The sequence below is a fragment of the Sus scrofa genome, chromosome 6 (assembly GCF_054392235.1).
Source record: "Sus scrofa isolate SSC_HxYL_T2T_F1_AM1 chromosome 6, Sscrofa_HxYL_maternal_Yorkshire_Landrace_v2.0, whole genome shotgun sequence".
Taxonomy (NCBI): Eukaryota; Metazoa; Chordata; class Mammalia; order Artiodactyla; family Suidae; genus Sus; species Sus scrofa.
The window spans coordinates 30056910-30076421 of record NC_139388.1 but is presented as its reverse complement, the minus strand read 5'-3'; the positions used below and the strand labels follow the sequence as shown (position 1 = coordinate 30076421).

General features: G+C 51.0%; 1 protein-coding gene across 13 annotated transcripts in view; it reads right to left on the bottom strand.

Annotated features, from left to right (window-relative positions):
* DUS2 (dihydrouridine synthase 2) overlaps positions 1 to 19512 on the bottom strand; it is a 43914-nt gene continuing 24402 nt past the window's right edge. For 7 of the 13 annotated variants that reach the window (XM_084960092.1, XM_084960095.1, XM_013988513.3 and 4 more), the window contains 10 exons: positions 16515 to 16562; positions 11198 to 11263; positions 10960 to 11030; positions 8909 to 8995; positions 7079 to 7247; positions 4525 to 4646; positions 3209 to 3358; positions 1989 to 2076; positions 828 to 901; positions 1 to 575 (listed from right to left, as the gene is read on the bottom strand). In XM_084960092.1, the coding sequence (XP_084816218.1) occupies positions 338 to 575; positions 828 to 901; positions 1989 to 2076; positions 3209 to 3358; positions 4525 to 4646; positions 7079 to 7247; positions 8909 to 8995; positions 10960 to 11030; positions 11198 to 11263; positions 16515 to 16562 (1113 nt within the window). In that variant the 3' untranslated portion in view covers positions 1 to 337. Of the gene's footprint in view, positions 576 to 827; positions 902 to 1988; positions 2077 to 3208; positions 3359 to 4524; positions 4647 to 7078; positions 7248 to 8908; positions 8996 to 10959; positions 11031 to 11197; positions 11264 to 12516; positions 14325 to 16297; positions 16383 to 16514; positions 16563 to 19512 lie in introns of those variants that run through there. The other 6 variants (XR_014805772.1, XR_014805770.1, XR_014805771.1 and 3 more) reach the window with 3 other exon arrangements.

Genomic DNA, 19512 nt, shown 5'->3' with positions numbered 1-19512 from the left:
TCAGTATGTGAAGGTGCCAAGGCTGAAGCAGCCAGCCATGGGTAAAGGTGGAGGGTGTCTTTATTGCACTGTACCAATGTCAGGTTGGGAGGTGCCACCTGAAAAGTTCCTGTTTTCAAAGAAAATACTGAGGTCACTGGGAGTTTTGCTTGCTACTCAGACCCACCAAGGGAGATGGGCACTCGGGGCACCCCTTGGCCTGAGCTCCAGGTGCTGGCCTCTCAATTCCTGCTGAGCAGGGGCAGCAAAGTGTCCAATGGCATCTGGCTGACACTCTGCACCCACAGCCATCCTAGGGCCAGGCCCAAGGAGGGGGTGACCAGGGGAGGGATGGAAGTCACCAGCCTTGCAGGGGGCTCTCTTTACCGCTTGCCAAGGCTACAAAGGGCTTCTTGCAGAGCTCCCCAGGCACAGCTGGCTCCTGAGCTGTGGGGTCCCCAGGGTCTTGGTCAGAGGCCTCCCGCTTGCGCTTGTGCAAGGAGGGGCTCTCCTCACCCAGCCGACCCTCGGGGAGGCCCTGGCTCCGCAGACAGACGATGGCTGCAGCCTGCTCCGCCAGTTTCTTGGACTTGTCCCTGGGCAGATGAGGCATGGGGCAATAAGGCAGGGAGGCAGGCAGACCGGTTATAGGACTAGAAGTTGGGAGGCCTGACTCTACACACCCATGGCAGAGATTCTGACAAAACTGGGGAAGGGGTCATCGCCCAGGGACACCACTGCCCAGGTAAGCCATCCCCCAGCCCTCCCGGGCTAATGCTAGGATCAGACACCACCCCACCCCTCAACCCACCTGGCCAAGCCTCATGCCCACTGATGAGGAAACTCACCACAAGGTGGATTGGTACTTCTGCTCAGCAACAGTGACAACAGAGCAGAAGAGGCGATCCATGGGGCGCTGAACCTGTACAGAGAGAGCAAAGGAAACAGGGATGGCTGCAAGAGGGACAAGCCCTGGACACCCACCTGCCAGGGTCACAAGAAAGACAGATAAAAGGAAGTACTTCCCACCTAAGTCAAATGAAGGCTACCTTTATTACATGCTCCTCCCCAGTAGAAGTGTCTGGTGCATTTTCCAGGGAAGAAATGCAGATACACAGTCAATGAACACGAAATAGCCAGTATGCCTGTCAGGAGTTCTGTCATGGACCTAAGCAAAGGGCCATGAGAGCCCTTAGCTGCATGTGACTACAGAGCTTCCTCCTACTGACATCTGTGTGGGCCAGGTCCCCCCAGATGAGGAGGAGTTCACCAGATGGCAAAAGGGTGAGAAAGGACGATGGTAAAGGGGACAAGGACTGGGGCAAAGATGGTACGCCTGGCAGAGAGACCAGGTGATGTGGCAGACGGAGAGCCAAGTGGATGAGACCTGAAGCAGAAAGACATGTGAGGGTCTTGTGCTCCGTGCTGAGGTGGTAGGGCTTGATCCCAAAGGCGCTGGGGAGCTGATGAGGATGTGAGCAAGAGACAGAGGGCAGATTCATTTTGGAAAAGTCACTCTGGCAGAAGGGGACACAAGGCCCAGAAGGTACAAGGTCAGAAGGTCAGTCCAGAAGAGACAGAGCAACCCAAACAGGCATGCCCATAGGGACCAAAGGAAGTGAAGCAAGACTGTCTCAAAGTTTCTACTGAGGGGCCCCAATTCTATGCCCCACTGGCTGAGGCCTGGCCCAAAACATGTCAGTTTAACTTTTAGATTTGAGCATCCTGCTTAAGCCAATCAGTCCTTTCCAGAGAAATCTCCCGTGTCTAAGCAACGCCACCAGCAGGGACTGGCCCAAGTGGCCCCTTACTTATGGCTCTAGTTCAGTTTCAGTGGCCAGAAGTAGACAACAGGTCTATGTCAAAGGGAAGGAACTCGCAGCAACTGGCCCACGGAGGGCAAAGCCAGGCTCCAGCCAAGCAGTCTGGAGTTGGTACGAGATGTGGATGGCAGCAGCTGTGAGAGTGCCAAGGGCTGGACGCAGGGCAGGCCACAGCCAGGAACTCACCGTTTCATATACAGGCTGTGCCAACTTCTCCCTCCGGCACCACTCCAGCAGGCACATCTTAGGGGTGATCTGGGGCGAGTATGCTCTCCTAGGGTAAGAGAAGAGGGAGTCATGGCCCATCAGCACCCCATTCCTCAGCAGCGGCCCTACTCAGGTCCTGGTAGGAGCTGTAGGAACTGAGACAACACACTGCTGCCTTAAGACCCCTGTACCTATTCCCCTGAGCTCCCATTTCTGTCCTACCAGTGGCTTGGGGCCTGAGTTCTACCTAAAGGGAAGATGAACTTTAGCTGCTCAGAGAATTGGGGTGGGAAGTGAACTCCAGCACTCTGAGCTCCAGCCTGGAAAACAGCCTTCAACAGCCAAGAAGGAAGGTACAGTTTTCCTCTCAAGACAAGGTCAGGAGCGAGGGGGTAGGAGTGGGGAACACGACTAGCCACATGGTGGTCGCAGGAGCTAGCTCAGTGCCCACCCTGCTTATGCCCACCATGTGCCAGGGTGATCCCCTGCTGCCTTGGGCACAGTAGGCTCTGGTTTCAGGGACAGTCAGTAACAGGGTGGCAAGTGCCATGTTCCAACTTCCCACTAGGAGCTCTCCCTGGATATGACTGCTCAACAGCTGTGCCCACATCCTTGCTCCCAAGTCATTGCCAGACAAGAGTGACTCCTGGTCTGGGCCCGGGGACCAGAGAAAGGCTCAGATCCCAGATCACAGAGGACAAGGATGGGGGCCCCATTCAAAACTGAGTCGCAGTCTGAGGCAATAATTGCTATGAAGCTAGTTCTGCCTAGAGAGGGCATCACAGGGCTAGCGAGGGGTAGTGACGGTGGGCTACTCAGCCAGGTGAGGACCAAGGTCTCAGTGCTATTGGGGAGCACCTTATAGGCAGCTAGTTCCTCAAGACCAAGGAAAAAACACAGACTTGCAGGAACAGAAGGGAACAAGTCCCCCCGGCCTAAGGTGGGGGAGGGGGTAGGTCAGGGAAATGGTCTAGTAACCCGAGGGACAACATGCACACCTGACAGTGCGGCCTGGGCTTTCAGGGACTATCTGCTCCAAAGTACTTTCTTTGGGCTGCTTCAAACAGAACAAGCGGCCAAACCAAGGAGACCTGTGATCCCTATGCTTGGCATTCACAATGTGCAGCAGCCAGCTTGTTGGTCCAGTCGGCCTGAGGACACTGGCCCTGGCCCAAGCTGGAGCCAAACTGGACACCTACCGGTCAAACTTGACAGCCATCTTAATGACGCCAGAGGTGTCTTCGGCTGGCTCTTCTGTCTCCTCTGGGCTCCTGGCCAAGAGTTGGGCCCGCCGGGCCTCCAGCTCTCGTGTGGTCTCCTTGTAGAAGGCACCAAGGCCAAAGGCCTCACTAGGAAGGGACAAGCAGAGCAGGGCAAGCCCCTTAATGGCAGGAGCCCAACTACTGCAGGAGCCCAAGGTCCCACCAATGAGAAAGGCCCCCACACACCAAAGTACCACCCAGCCTGGCCATCAGAGAAGGTGCTTCCTACCTTCCCTATGGTCACCTGAACAGAAAGATGGCACGTGAACATGGGCCCCTGAGGATGAGCACTGGAGGGCAGGCCGGGCTGAGGGAAAAGGTTCTGAAGGTCACCTGTACCACCTAAGCCCAGCTTCTCTTCTGAGGAAGAACACACAGGCAGCTGTCCCTAGTCCATAAGGGAAGACACGGAGGCCTGACCACCGACTGGTTCCCCACTTCCTGCCCTGACCACAAACAGTTAGGCCAAGCCTTAACTGAGGTACCATCCAGAGCTACAGAGTGACACTCTTGACAGTTATCCTCATGAACTCACAAGATACCTAGGTGAAGTTGGTTAAGCTATGTGGGGTAGGGACAGAAAGAACACCACAAGCCCAGGGTAAGGAGGAAGGTTCTGGCAAGGCTCTTCCCTCCAGGAAGCATTTTGAGGGCTGGAAGACGTTCACAAAGATGGATGCCTGTGGGCAAGCATGGTTCAGAAAGGCTCTGGAGGAGGGAGGGTGTAGACAGCTAACATGACAGAGAGTTGTCAGGCAGAAGAACCGGTACAAGCACAGGCAGACAGGGAGCTCTGGGAACAGGCACTAGACCAGGTAGTGAGGGGCCCCAAATATTAACCACCTGAGCTGAAGCTCTAGCAGATCTAGAGGACCAAGAGGTGGCCTCTTAGACCACAGAGTGACAGGATGTGAGTATAGGCTCAGGCCAGGGCCTCCATTCTATAACCCCAACTCTCCTAACCATTGGATCTTGGTGGCCTGCCGTGAGAAAGAGCCCAGCCCTAGAATTCCTCCATCCTACTAGTGCCCTAGTTCCCGAAGCTCTGCTGCTGAGATCAGTCCAGGAATGGGAAGTTCTAAAGCTCTGTAAGTACCCGCTTCTGCGAGGCGAGGCTGTACCACTTCCTCACTCCAGCACATCCACCTCCAGGAGCAGTCTCCCAGGCACCCCTGGTAGAGTTAGCTTCAGGCTCAGGGTCAAGTCTGGGTAATGTCTGCAAGGCCAGATGAACAGCCCATTGCCCCTCTCACCAAATTTCCTGGGAAGACTGGGCGGCATGGAGCAACCTTCCCTGGGGCGACTCCAGTTGTTCACGTAGCATCTGGCACAGGCAGTACTTGGTGTTGGTGTGGTGGTTGTCATACTGCACCGCCTGAGAGAAGAACTGCCATGAGCCCCCCGCCTACCAGGCAGGCTCTGAGGCCTGAGCTATGCTCTGATGGCAGGGAAAGGGGCTCTGAGGGGATATCAGAGGTGTGCTTGCAGCCAAGGCAGGGTGACTCCATAAAAGAACCACCTCCATCCTGGCCACCAACTCCTCCAGTTAGTGACACAATGCTTGAGGCTCACAGCTGAGAAGCACACTCTACCGGACAGTCTGACTAAGGTCCAGATGTGCAGGGGGCCCCTCCTGCATCAGCTACCACAGAGGACCTGCTGCTGGGCATCCTCCAAGGTGGGGAAAGGGGACCAGCGCCTGGTATGGCAGGACCAGTGCCAGGACTATTCCTTGTAACGTAGTGGATACCGGCCCTTCCCATATCTTAAACAGCCTGTCTCCAATTTCCCCCTCCACAGGAAAAGCACAGCGCCATCGACCAAGCATGTTCGCATGTGTTACTCATCACTTCATCGAGCCAGACAAGCGTGTGGTGCAGCTGTTACCACTACTCAGACTGGGAAATACAGGCTCCAGGAGGCAAGACAACTACCCAGGGACATGCGGGAGCTGGCCTGGCTGCGGCAGGCCGGGAAAGCAGTGGGTAAAGGGTGCCCCAGCCTCCCAGAACCCACCCTCACTTTGCCCCCAACACCCATCTAATACCTCCACCTGGTCTTATGTCTTTGTTGCCTTGCAGACATCATGGTACACTCAGGACAGAGCCCACAGGGGAAAGCCCTGGCCACCAGCAAAGCCTTCATTCAGCTTGTCTGGGACAGGAGGCACCTGGCCGGACCAGAAGCAGCCTTGAAAGCTGCTCCCTTTCTCTGGCCCAACACACTCTCTTGAGGAGCTGCCAAGGGACAGGCTGAGCAGGAATGATAACATCACCTTTCGCCCACTGAGCAAGTTAGGCTAGGGAATGTGCCTTCTCTGCCACAGACTTGCCAGCCAGCCGACCTAGACTGAGGAACCCCCAGCTGCCTCTGGCTGACCCAGGCCACTGGAGAGCCTGGTCATCAACCTGCCCAATGGGATACCAAGAACCAGGGAGATGAAGGCCAAAGCATCAAGCAGAAGGAGCTGTAGAGCAGAGGCTGCCCAGCTTTGGACACAGGCCTCAGGGCCTGTCACCCCCAGCTTGCACAGCCCTGGGGACACCAACATGCCATGGCAGCCACAACTGCCCAGGCATGGTCATGGTGGTCGGAGGATCTGAGAAGCTCCTGACCCCCCAGGCAGGTGGAGCTCCAGGACTGAAGAAGAGGGAGGACGTCTGCTTGGGGTGAGGGCCATGCTCTCCACTCAGGCCCAAATCACATCTCTGCCTACAGACATGCACAGCTGGTCACACGATCCCACAGAGTTCCAGGGTTGTGCCAAAGGGATAGGGTAGGTGCCAAAAAACTCCTTTATTGGGAAATGCCCCTGGCACTACCGTTAAACTCCTGGTGAGAAGAGAAAGCTATTTCTTGAGAAGGTTAAAGTTAGGCTATTTCCCAAATCACAGGTTAAAGCATTCTGGCAATCAGCGAGACAAGAGTTTTAGTTGTTTGTTTGTCTTTTTTAGGGCCACACCCACTGCATATCGAAGTTCCCAGGCTAGGGGTCAAATTAGAGCTGTGGCCGCTGGCCTATACCACAGCCACAGCAACTCAGGATCCAAGCCACATCTGTGATTTATACCACAGCTCATAGCAACACCAGATCCTTAACCCACTGAGTGAGGCCAGGGAACCCGTGTCCTCACGGATAATCAGATTCGTCAACCACTGAGCCACGATAGGAACTCCAAGAGTTTTAGAAGTGATTATGACTGATGACCAGGTGACACATCTTTAAGGAGAGAATCTGTCCTCAAGAACAATAGTTACAATGGCTCCTCCTGGCTGTGGCTGCTCGGGCTGACCCACTGGCATGAGCATCTTCAGTGACACACAGGCCACTGTCATTGTGCATCTGTATGTATGTATAGGGTGCAGAGGGGTGACAGGAGACTAAGAGAAAGGCATCATGTATTTGGGGCTCCAAAAGCATCCTGGATCCAGAGGCCCTTGCCATGACCCCCTCATCTTGGAAGCTTTAGAAGAGGATAATGGCACCCGTCCCCAGCACCCCACTCTCTTCACACCACATCCAGGGAGACCCAATGCTACACTATACTAAAAAGAAAAGGAGGGGGACAACCTGGGCTTCTGGGGGCTGGAGGCTCACCCAAAGCAGTTTCTGTAGAAAAGTGGTGAACAGTAAGAAATGTTCGTTTTAAAAAAGTACAGAGGAGTTCCCCGGTGGCCTATTGGTTAAGGATTTGGTATTGTCATTGCAGTGGTTCAGGTTACTGCTGTGGTTCAGGTCTGATCTCTGGCCTGGGAAATTCTGTGTGCTGCCGGCATGGCCAAACAAAAAAAAATGCATAGACGTACGTATCTGATGTACTTCTGCATGACCTCCTCCAAGGGTCGTGGACCCTCCTTGAGGAAGACAGACGGGTTCCACATGGCTGCTCGGGCCACCATCACTGAAGAAGCTGCCGTGGCTTGTCGAAAGTCCTCTATATCCAAATACTTTTGGATGTGGTCGTGAGATCCTCCACTGAAAAGCAACAAAGGGTTGAGGGGTAACCCGATCCTCACACCAGCATTTTTAGAAAAAGGCTACTCCCAGATCTGCCACTTACTGAGTGTGCGACCGCGTCCTTCGGTTGTGGGAGCTTTGGGAGACTGGAGACTGTAACACACACCCCACTTCGGGCTCAGGAGCACCAAGTGAGGTAAGAGCAAAGCAGCTCAAACGTTCCTGGTACTTAATAGGTACTCTGGAAATTTTACCTTCCGCCCCCCCTCCTCCTGAACAGTGGCTAAAGCCAGCCCACATCCGAAGGACAGGGGTCTGTAAGTGGATGCAGGATCACAGGAAAACCCCCAGGCTGGGGCTCCCGTATGCCTACTAATGGCTGGGTCAAAACCCTGGAGAGGGAACAGACACAGTGGTGGTCATGAGAGGAAGGAAAGAGGCCCAGGTTGGTCACAATTTCCCTTCTTGCCACCCTGCAAGGGCCCCCTTGGAAATCGCTCTGTCTTTGTCTGTTTTATTAGGAGCTAGGCAGCAGCCTCAGCAGAGACAGCACTGTGTGCAGGGACAGGGGTAGAGGGAACCCCCCTCAGGTGACAGCAGCAACAACAGGGTCCAGGGTCTTGCACAGTCCTACCCTTTCTCCAAGCCATCCGCTAACACTCCTTGGAAGTCCAGGCCTGGCTCCCTCCCTCCCTACTCCAGTTAGGCATGCCTTTTGTCAGGGCTTCAGAACTTCTTTGTTCCCAACCTACCATCAGGCAAGTATAGGGCTGAGATGGACTCCCGACTGGCCTATACAGGCCAGCTCCCTGGTGACAAAAGGGCACTGCTGTCCTATGCTAAACGTTTGGGTTGATCATCAGTACCTCATGACCGCCAGCCTAGTTCCTAGTCCTGTCACTGCCCAGATGTGTACAAGGTTTTTGTCTTTTGCTTTTTGCTTTTTGGCTGCACCCTCAGCATGCAGAAGTTCCCAGGCGAGGGATCTAACGCGTGCCACAGCAGTAGCCTGAGCCACAGCAATGACAACCCCAGATCCTTAACCCGCTAAGCCTCCAGGGAACTCCACTTGTCTAGGCTTTAGGCTGTGACCTGCCTCAGGCCCCCTGAGCCATGGCTCCTGTGCTCTGGCTTGGGACACCTCACCCTACATCCTGCACATTTAACTCTGGGTGTGGCATCACCTTCCCTGGGTCTGTTTCAGGAGCCACTTTCTTGCTCTTTGCAAACACTCCCACCTCTACCAGCCCATCAGAATGTCCTGGGCCCATGCCTACTGCATCCCTACATTGGGCACTCACCAGAGGCCAAGGGTCATGATAGGCACTTCTCAGGCTCATTCCCAAGTTCATTTTGTTGTTTTGTTTTGTTTTTTGGGCCGCACTCACAGCATATGGAGGTTCCCAGGCTAGGGGTCTAATCGGCCTACACCACAGCCACAGCAATGCCAGATCCTTAACCCATGGAGCAAGGCCAGGGATCGAAGCCGTAGGGTTCCTAGTCGGATTTGTTCCCACTGCACCAAGTTCATTTCTTTTCCTTTTGCCCCACTCTTTTTTTCTTTTCCCTTCCGGTTACTTTTTGATACTATCTTGTTACATTTTTGTATGCCAGTTCAAATCCCTTCTGAGTGAGATGAGGCATAAAAAGGTAAAGGAGGAGGAAGAAGGGGGGCTTACTTGGCTATGACAGGAATAGAGAGGGTTTCTGCGATGGCTTTGATGGCTTCACAGCTGACAGGGTGCTGAGGTCGCTCCTCCCGCTTCCTTGGAGATAAAGAAAAGAGATGGGGCTGAGGGCTGAGTGCAAAAGCCAAGGCACAGTTAGCACAGGGTTACATTAGCAGGGCCCTACTGTCCTCCTTACTGAACCTCAGGAAGGCCGTGGGGCACAGGAACAGGGTTCTGGGTTACAGGGGCCAGCTCTCCCTGACCTCTGTCGTGTGGGGCAGGGGCAACACAGGTCCACACTGAGAAAGCAAGTCCAGCTCTGGGAGGCCTGCAGGTGAGGCATGGCTGCAAGAGCCGAGGAGGTGGGTGATCACCGCCGTTCCCTAGCTTCCCCTCACCCCCACCAGAGATGAGGGACAGTGCCTTAAGAATTCTGCCCCTACTGTCCTGGTCTTGCCTTCTCCGAGGGACTGGAAACAGCTGCCGCCTCTCAGTCTGGCCACTCCCACACAGCTGCCTGTGCTGAGGCCAAGGCGGGCAGCTGATCCTGGGGAGAGGCACCTGGTACAGGGAAGGCCTGGCAACCAGGGCAGGCCACACTCCCTGGCTGTCCCAGAGAGCCACAGGGGAGGTAGGACCACAACCCGAGACCCAGTATCCAAGGTCAGCTACCGAGAAGTTTTTGTGTACAAATGAGTGAATCTTAGGGATGCCAAGGTAAGCCCCGACCTGAACTGTGCTCAGGGACAAGCCAGAAAGATGGTTGACCAGATAGCCCTGGTCCAGGTCTGCCTGGGTGTGTCCCCTCTGCTACACTCCTCCACAAAGATTCGGGGCCAAAGGGCCTTAGAGCCCCCTCAACCCAGCCTCCACATCCATCTCCCTACACACCCAGCAGCCCAACTCTAGCCCACCCTCAACAGTTTTAATGGCCAGAAAGCCCCTCCTTAAACTAGCCCAACTGTCTTCCTAGTGTTTCCAACTCCTGGGAAAAAGGAGTAGCTTTATTTATTCAGAGGACACTATATGCCAGTCACTATGCCAAGGCTGCATATTCACGATCTCATAAAAGCCTCACAACAACCCTATAAAGCATAAATTATCTTAATTTCCAAATGATGACTATGGTGCTCAGAGAGGTTAAATGATTTGTCCAAGGATACACAGCCAAAAAGCAACAGAGCTGGGATTTGAAACCAGGCAGTCTGAGCCAGGGGCCTGCTGCCTAAAGGAGGGGCTCCTGTGTAAGCACGTGGCCTTTCACTTCCCCCTGCTGGCTTCAGCACGCACAGCTCTGCTCTTCTCTGTTTTATATGTGGGAGTTCTAGGTTCCCTTTCCTGAAATAGACAACCAGCAAAAAATGGGCTGCTTTTACAAGACTCCTGAACTCAAAGGAACATAACTCAGAAGAGAGGTTGCTCTGGCTGAAAGAGTGATGATCTGGGATTCCATAGAAAAGTACAACCTGGACACAGGGAGCAAGGTGGACTAGGAACCAAGAGTTGCCTCCAGTAACACTTCTGCCCTCAGTAGCAAGCACATCAGCTACAGATATAAGGACTGTTAAAAAGTAGTCACCGTGACAGCTGACAGTCCAACAAAGGCAGACAAAAGAGGCAATGGCTTAAAAGAACAGCAATCTGCCCGTGGTCATTAGAGGGAGAATGCAGTGGAAAGAAAATGAGATTCAGAGTCAGAGTTCTAATTCCACCACTTCCTGGCTACGTGACACAATTTTGAGCAAATCACTCAATCTCTACCATTTACACATCCTGAGCGTGCGGGGGGGGGGGGGGGGGGTTCCTCCTTCCTCTTGGTCTCTTTGCATCTCTAAAGCTCATGCAGTGCCTCCCACCAGTAGATGCTCAAAGAATGAAACAGAACAATGCAGCCCAGCAAAAGGTTTGACTGCCCTCAGGATGTGACAGGGATATCTAAGAGCTGGGCAGAGCTAGGCTGCATGCATAGAGGAGCTGTAGTCATCTGGGGTCCGGAGAAGAATCCTTAGGATGGCTGAGAACCTTCCTGCAAGTCAGTCACTAGAAAGGTAACCACTCACCTCCCATGAACTGCAATGGCAGCAATGCCAGTCCTCTCTATCCGCTTCACAAGGCTCAGGGTATCTTCCAGCTGAGGGAGAGGACCACACAGGGTGATTACTGAAGCCAAAGAGGGAGCAGCTGCCAGCTCCTAAAGTGGGATCACCTCTACTCCTCCTCCAAACCTACCTCAGCCCCTCAAGAACCATCCACATCTCACAGAAAATGGACCTTCAGATGTACCCACACCACCCTTACCGACGGCAGGAGGCGAATCTTGCAGGTCACAGGTCTGCGTGTCCCTTTAACAAGAGTGCTGAGGATCTGCAAAAGGAGAACACAAGAGTGTCTGTCTGCTTCTTCCAGAACAAACACCACAACTGCTTGTACTAATGAGTTCTGCTCCAGACCTGTGAGGCCCTATGTCCACGTCTGTGTCCACGTGAATGCCTCTGTTGTGTACATATATATGTAAACTCCATAAGGGAAGTTCACCTTTTCTCTACACTAGAGCACCAGCCCCAGCAACCCCTTGCCTGGGACACAGTGACATTCATCACTTGGTAAATGAATGAATGAATGCGTGAATAAATGAATGCATGAATGGATCTGCATGCATCCTGTGTGGAACACAGTGATCCTTTGCCAGGGCAAACATCAGAACCACCTGGACAGCTTAAGAAACGCAGAAACTTAGACTCCACCTCTTATTCCCTGAAAGAGTTTCTAGGGGCAGGGCTTGGGCATCTGTGTTTTCAAAAGGCTCTCTGCCCAATACACTCCCTCCTCAAAATGATTCTGCGCCCTAACCCTGGTAGAAAACACATGGCTCACAGCTCCATTCCAGCTTCAAGGCAATGGTTCCTGAATGCTGTTCCAGGATCTGCCAAGTGAGGGAGCAGGGAAGATTGAACAGGTCCTGGGCCCTATCCCCAGGAACCCCTCTCTTTAGGGGAGTCAGATATATAGGAAAGAAACTGGCAAAAGGAAAAGACAACACTGTCAACATATTAAAAAGTATTTATTTGGCACAGTAATGGCAAAGGACTTCAAAGGAAGATCAAGAAAGTCATACAGCAAAGTGTCTGGGAAATAGCGAGACCAGACCACATAAGAGCTAGAGATTGAGAAAGGTGTAGATGACACGGCATGTCTGCAGCATGACTCTCTTCTCCCCTCATCAAAAATTTCTGGCCAAGCAAGCCAGGGGGAAGGTGACCCCAAGAGCTCTCTTGTAAGAAAACTGATTGCCTGTCCAACAAAGCAAGGGGGGACATCCAGGCAGCTGCTGCCAGTCTTGGTTTTAGACAAGTGGGGGCAGCAGAGAGCCGAGTTACAAGAACCAGTGAAGGAGGCCTTTCTCTCAGGGACAGACTAAGGCAGGTCCCTCCAGGAGACATCAGACCAAGAGGCTGGGCTGATAGATGGCTGGACAGATCATGGGCAAGACAGGGCCTGCTGGCCTAGGCACAACTGCCAGGGACTGGCAGGAAGGAACATCCCCAGGTGTTGCACCAGGAGGCAGACGGGGCCTGAGGTCTTAGAGTCACTCTGGCAGGGCTCAAAGGGGCACTTACCCTTTAAGGCGGGGGAGGGACTGCCAGATCCACGGAGACACAGGATAAAAATTCTCACTCTGGTCCTCTCCCTCAAGCTGACAGTATCATCTCTGGGAGTTTCCTTTGCAAGTGCTGACTTAACTTCCTCTATCTTTGGTAATTTAAGCAAGCAACATCAGCTGGTTCGATCTAATTCTGTTTTGCAGAACTTCTCTTGGTGTATTTTATCCAAACAGCTGTCTTCAAGTACCTTCTTCAATATTTTTGTTCATTTCAGAGTTCCCGTCGTGGCTCAGTGGTTAACGAATCAGACTAGGAACCATGAGGTTGCAGGTTCGATCCCTGGCCTTGCTCAGTGGGTTAAGGTTCCGGCGTTGCCGTGAGCTGTGGTATAGGTCACAGACGCGGCTTGGATCCCACGTTGCTGTGGCTCCAGTTTAGGCCAGCAACTGTAGCTCCGATTAGACCCCTGGCCTGGGAATCTCCCTATGCCGCAAGTATGGCCCTAGAAAAGACAAAAAAAAAAAAAATTTTTTTTGTTCATTTCATGTGTGTGTTCAGGACCAGGAACAGAATTAGTAGCCAAAAGTCCCAGGCACTTGCAAGAGTCACACACACTGAGGGGAAAGGGCAACTAGAGTCTATCTTCCTGTCACGCTCCAGCTGAACCTCACTGAGACCCAAGTCTCCCAGAATTAAGCTATACCCTTGTCTCTGTGGTGTCAAAGTCTGTGGCAGAAGAGGACTTGAGACATGCCTATATCTGAGCAGATAACAGCACATCGACCCATGGGCAAGCTCAATCCATCAGATCCACCAGCTGACTCAGAAAAAGCAGACTTTGGAGTTCCCTGGTAGCTCAGCAGGTTAAGGATCTGGCATTGTCACTGCTATGGCTCTGGTTACTGCTGTGGTGCAGGTTCAATCCCTGGCCCAGGAACGATAAAAAAAAAAAAGAAAGAAAGAAAGAAAAAAAAAAAACGGAAAAAGAAAAGCAAGGAGGATGGGAGAGAATAAGCTTGGGAACTAGTGAGACCTGAGTTTAGTCCTCGCCCTGCCGATTGTTAGCCATGGCCCCAGTGCAGTGCAAACAAGGAGGAAACCCAGGGAAGCTGGGGGCCCAGGGAATCTGGGGCAGGAATGAGAGAGAAGATACTACTGATATAAGGTCTTAAACTGAGGTTCTTAATCCAGGGAGGGTACACCAGAGTTACACGGGAGGCTTTTTCAAAAGATTAATACCCAATTCCCTGCCCTTATCTCCCACAAGAATGTATGGAATTTTTCATAGTCAGCATCCTTTTAAAAAAATTATTGTGCAAAAAAAAAAGGGAGTTCCCGTCGGGGCGCAGTGGTTAACGAATCCGACTAGGAACCATGAGGTTGCGGGTTCAGTCCCTGCCCTTGCTCAGTGGGTTAACGATCCGGCGTTGCCATGAGCTGTGGTGTAGGTTGCAGACGCGGCTCGGATCCCACGTTGCTGTGGCTCTGGAGTAGGCTGGCAGCTACAGCTCCGATTAGACCCCTAGCCTGGGAACATCCCATATGCCTCGGGAGCGGCCCAAGAAATGGCAAAAAAAAAAAAAAAAAATTATTGTGGAGTTCCTGTTGTGGCGCAGTGGAAACTAATCCTACTAGGAACATGAGGTTTCGAGTTTGATCCCTGGCCTCGCTCAGTGGGTTAAGGATTCGGCGTTGCCATGAGCTGTGGTGTAGGTTGCAGATGCGGCTCGGATCTGGCGTTGCTGTGGCTGTGGTGTAGGCCGGCAGCCATAGCTCCAATTGGACCCCTGACCTGGGAACCTCCATGTTCCACAGGTGCGGCCCTGAAAGACAAAAGACCAAAAAAAAAAAAAAAATTACTGTGGTAAAATAAACATAACATAAAATTGTTACACAGCAAAAATTATCAACTATACGTCTAAAAATTTTTAAAAATGAAAAAAACAAACATAAAATTGTCTGTTTTAACCACGTTAAGTGGTTAAATTCAGTGGTATTAGTTCACAATTTTGTACAACCATCACCATTATTAATTTCCAAAATTTTTCATTGCCTCAAACAAGCATACTTTTTTGAAAAAAATGTGTGTGGGTGGTCCTGAGATGCTTCCACAGATGGAACCATGGACCTGAAACACCAAGCCTGGAAGGACCTACAAAGCTCCCCCAGTTTACCAGCACAGTTTGAGCCTGAATCAGCCCACTCATCCTGGGTCTCATCTGGCTTTACTGCAGAAGCCTGCCACCTCCCTTCCATGAGACAAACCTCGTTCACTAGTCTGACCTGGCTCATCTGACCACCCCACCAGTCAGAGAATTAGGGAAATGAACTGAGCTTCTGAGGTGGGGTGTTAACTCTGCTGCTTCATGTGTGAAATGTGCCCCAAAAGGGCAGGGGCGAGGACAGAGGCAACAGCATGAGTGGGAGCAGTCAGAAGACTGGAGGACAACAAAAATTCCTGTATGTATATGGCATGAAGCAAACCAACTGCTATCAAGGCCCCTTCCCCTGTGTTGTCCACATCCACTCCATCCTGCATAGAGGTGTCTGACTGGAGGTTCCTAAGTCCAAGTATCCACTTGCCTGTGGCTAGACACTTAGAAACTACACCCAGGCACCCTCAAGCTGAGATGCTACTGAGAGGAGGCACTGATGCTGGGGTAGCAAGACCATGGCTCTAGACTCAGCTTCACCTGCTTATATTTCCTACATGATCTTGAGCCAAATTGTTTTTATCTTTCTGTGCTTTAGTTTTATTATTCTTTTTTTTTTTTTTTCTTGTTTTCTTTTTTCTTTTTTGGCTGCCTCATGGCATATGGAGTTCCCATGCCAGGGATCAGATCTAAGCTGCAGTTGTGACCTACACACAGCTATGACAACACTGGATCCTTAACCCAGATCCTCAAACCAGTGTCCCAGCACTGCAGAGACACCACTGATCCCAATGTGCCACAGCGGGAACTCCTAGGTTTTTATTATTTTTGATTAAATGGAGAGAACAAATGCCAACCTTGTCTACTTTGAAGGATTTGGGGAACAAATGCTGGAATTACTATGGAAAGGAAATTACCCTATAAACAGTATCTATGCCTGTCTGCACACAGGAAAAATAAGAAGGCACCTAGCCCATAAACATGCTGGCCTTCCTATATCCCAGACGCGGTGGAGCTGGAGGAATATACAGGGTTGAGCTGCTTACACAGCAATGGCAGCTCTTATTGGTGGTGCCTTATCGCAAGCTGCTCTAGCCTGTCAGAGGGCCTGAGAGATTTAGAGCCCAGAGATGGAAGCAGGGATGGAGAATGAAAAGGAAATCAAAGGAGCTAAGAGGAGCAACAAAGAGAAAGCTGGTAGACTGAGAGAGGCCAGTAAATGGTGCATATTATGCAGCAGAAAATGTTACTCCTACCCACCCAGACAGTCCACAACACTGGGTGGCACACATCAACCTGACCCTAAGGCCTCATAAACCAGGCCACCAGAATCCCCAGGGGAAGGGGAGCAGAGGAGATTAACTTCAGCTTACCTTGTATGGCCCTGGCCTGGCCTGCTCTCAAAGGCTGATGGTGGACTCTATCCATATGCACCAGACCCACTGCTGCTCTCCTCAAGCCCCCTGGGAAAGGCCAATCCCCCGCCTGCCTACACACTGACACACACGGCCACTGAGCCTGTCCTAAATCCACAGGTCGCCTGGCCTATCCTCTTATGATCTTCTCAGAAGGGAAAGAGGCAATACAGAGGCGGCTCTAAATGAGTCCTCAGGGCCCCTGGCTCTCTGTTGCTATGTCCCTACCTCTGGATTCTAATGGACTCCAAGGCCACTGTAGGCTGGTTCAGGGACTCGTGAAGCTGGTTGCATGTCCAAATCACTGGGAAGACTTAGAAAAAATTTCCAAATTTTTTGAATGACTGATTCTCTAAATCTGGGGGAAGAGTTGGGGAGGTGTTCCAGGCAACTCCAGTTCATATGCATGTTTAAGGCTCTCTGCTTTCACTCATGCAGGACTTACCTTCTCAATCTTATCAGGATCTGATAGCAGGGCAGCTCCCATTCCTCCCTAAGGAAAAGCACACAGAAGAGCTTCTTGTAGCTGGAGGAGGATGGTTCCTCCCTGCGGAATGGCAGCCTTGCAGCACCCCAGCACTTTGCCTCCAAGGGACAAAGGTCCATGGGCAATCAGCACTTCTCCTACGCAGCGTCCATGCCCTCAAGATGGGGGATCAGAGATCGATGAATTCTAAAGTCATCATTCTAATCCTCTCTTAGCAAGACCCAGAGATCTGTGTAGAAGTGGGTTCTGAAAAATCATTTTCCAGAACTGCCCATTTCCTACCTAGGGTTTCAGTGCCTTAATAAACTAAACTCCACCATCTGCCAAGCCCTTAAAAAAACAATGGATCATTCTTCCTTTGAAATGAGATCAAATGCACCTTCTAACTAGCTTACTTGTCTTGACACCACCATTACCAGCAAAGCCACTCAGAGGCACACAACCTTGTCCGGGCGCTGCTCCTCTGCCAGCAACAACTGCCCGTCCAGCCCTTAGCACCCAGACCAATGTCAGACTCTAACAAAAGCCCCAGCTAAGGGAAACCAACCACCCCTGGAGTCATTTAAGTCTTAACAATAACAAAATAACAACAGTGATTGACTCCTGATGGTGAGATTACTAACGATTTTCCTGGGATTTTTTTGTTTTTGTTTTTTTTGTTGTTGTTGTTGATCTCAGGGCCCCACTGGGACATATGGAGGTTTCCAGGCTAGGGGTCAAATCAGGGCTGTAGCCGCCAGCCTACACCACAGCTCACAGCAATGCTGGATCCTTAACCCATTGAGCAAGGCCAGGGATCAAACCCCCAACCTCATTGTTCCTAGTGGGATTAGTTTCCGCTGTGCCATGAAGGGAACTCCAGATTTTCCTGCTCTTTTATGTACTTTCCTTTTGTGTGTGTGTGTGTACTTTCCTTTTGTGTGTGTGTCTGTGTGTGTGTGTGTCTTTTTAGAGCTGCACCTTCGGCATGTGGAAGTTCCCAGGCTAGGAGTCAAATCAGAGCTGTAGCCACCAGCCTACGCCACAACCACAGCAACACAGGATCCAAGCTGCACCTGCAAACTACATCACAGCTCACAGCAACACCAGATCCTTTACCCACTGAGGATGGAACCCATGTCCTCATGGATACTATCTGGGTTTGTTACCACTGAGCCACAACAGAACTCCTATGTACTTTTCTATATTATCCAAGTTCTGGAAAATGGTATGAATTACTTTAATAATCAGATGGGGATGTATGTTAAAAATCTAAACCCAGAGTTCCCATGGTGGCTCAGTGGTTAACGAACCTGACTAGCATCATGAGGATGCGGGTTCAATCCCTGGCCTTGCTCAGTGGGTTAAGAATCCAACATTGCCATGTGCTGTGGTGTAGGTCATAGATGCGGCTCGGAGCCAGTGTTGCTGTGGCTGTGGCATAGGAGAGCAGCTACAGTTCTGATTTAACCCCTAGCCTGAGAACATCCATATGCCAAGGGTGAGGGCCTTAAAAAAAAAAAAAAAAAAAAAAAAAAAGAAACAAATTCTGTGTACAGACTGCATATTAATGAATACTCACAGGATGTGCTCAGAAGGTTTAAATTCAGTTACAACAGTTTAATTTCATATCTAAGGATAACACATTAGAACAAGAGAGAACACTGAACCAGCACAAACTGAGCCTGCATTTCAGAGGAGACAGGAAGAGCAGTGGAGCTACTAGCCCTGGACTACCTCAGATATAAATCTTGGTGGCCTTGAGGAAGCCCTAGCCACTCACGCTGGCTCATCTGTCCTTCTCCTCACATAATCCAGCCCTTCCTTGTAGAATCGCAGGATCTAAAACCAGTCTCAGTGCCCCTTCTACAACGATGGCTTTCCCAATTGGTATTTCCTTCCTTCCTTTCTATTTAACCTGTTAACTTGCTTTTTGCAACAAGCAAAACATTAAAAATCATAAAGGTTCAGAAGAATAAAGAGTAAGAACTCTCCCTCCCTGAGAAGGAGGGAAAACTACACAATTTTTTTTTTTTTGGTCATGCCCACAGAGTGTGGGCATTCCCTAGCTAGGGTATTGAACCCAAGCCAGAGCAGCAATCCCAGCCACTGCAGTAACAATGCCAGATCCTTTACCTGCTATGCCACAAGGGAACTCAATTCATTTGTTTAATATGATTTCAATTTTTGAATCATAAGAAGAGAGCAGATATTCAGCTGGTATGTACTGGTATGCCACATTGGGAGGTATCTGTTCTGACTGGTCAGTGCCAGTGCTGCAACAGTTGTGAATTATTATTTTGAGTAGCACCACTACAATGGGTATTTATTCCCTGTGCAAAACCAAATAAAACCTTAGTTTCCTTCCCCAGGGGAATCAGTGTCACTAGTTTCTAGTGTGTCTTTCCAAATATATTCTATGAAAAGGAAAAAAAAAAAAAAATATATATATATATATATATTCATTCCCCATCCCCCACGTATAAATGTTGATACACCATATACAATTCTGCTCCTTGCTTTTTTCACTTCACGATCTGTGGGAGAGTATTCCAGTTTCAACTCTGCGCTATATATAACTCAGAAGCACTAAGGAGTAATTAGAAGGCAGAAAAACAGCCTGATGTTTTCAACTCCTCACAATTTCAAACCTCCATGATTCCTAGAACAGCTATGCACAAGGCCCTCTTGTTTTCAAGCGCCTAAAGGACCTTTCCCTCAGGCAGTCTCCAGCCTCCTGACCTAAAACAAAGGTCCCCAGGGCAAGTAACTCCTGACAGCAGAGTGGCTGACATTTGCTATGTCTACACTGCAGACCCTGACCTTGCACCCTGTGATAAGGTTCCCAGGGGCAGCCCTGCAGGAATCCCTGTGGTACTGCACACTCAGTCAACTCTAAGGAATCCTTGTTATCCACTCCAAACATCCTTTTCTTCCAGCAGTCCCGTGAACCCTGAAGACCAACCGTCCTCCTGGC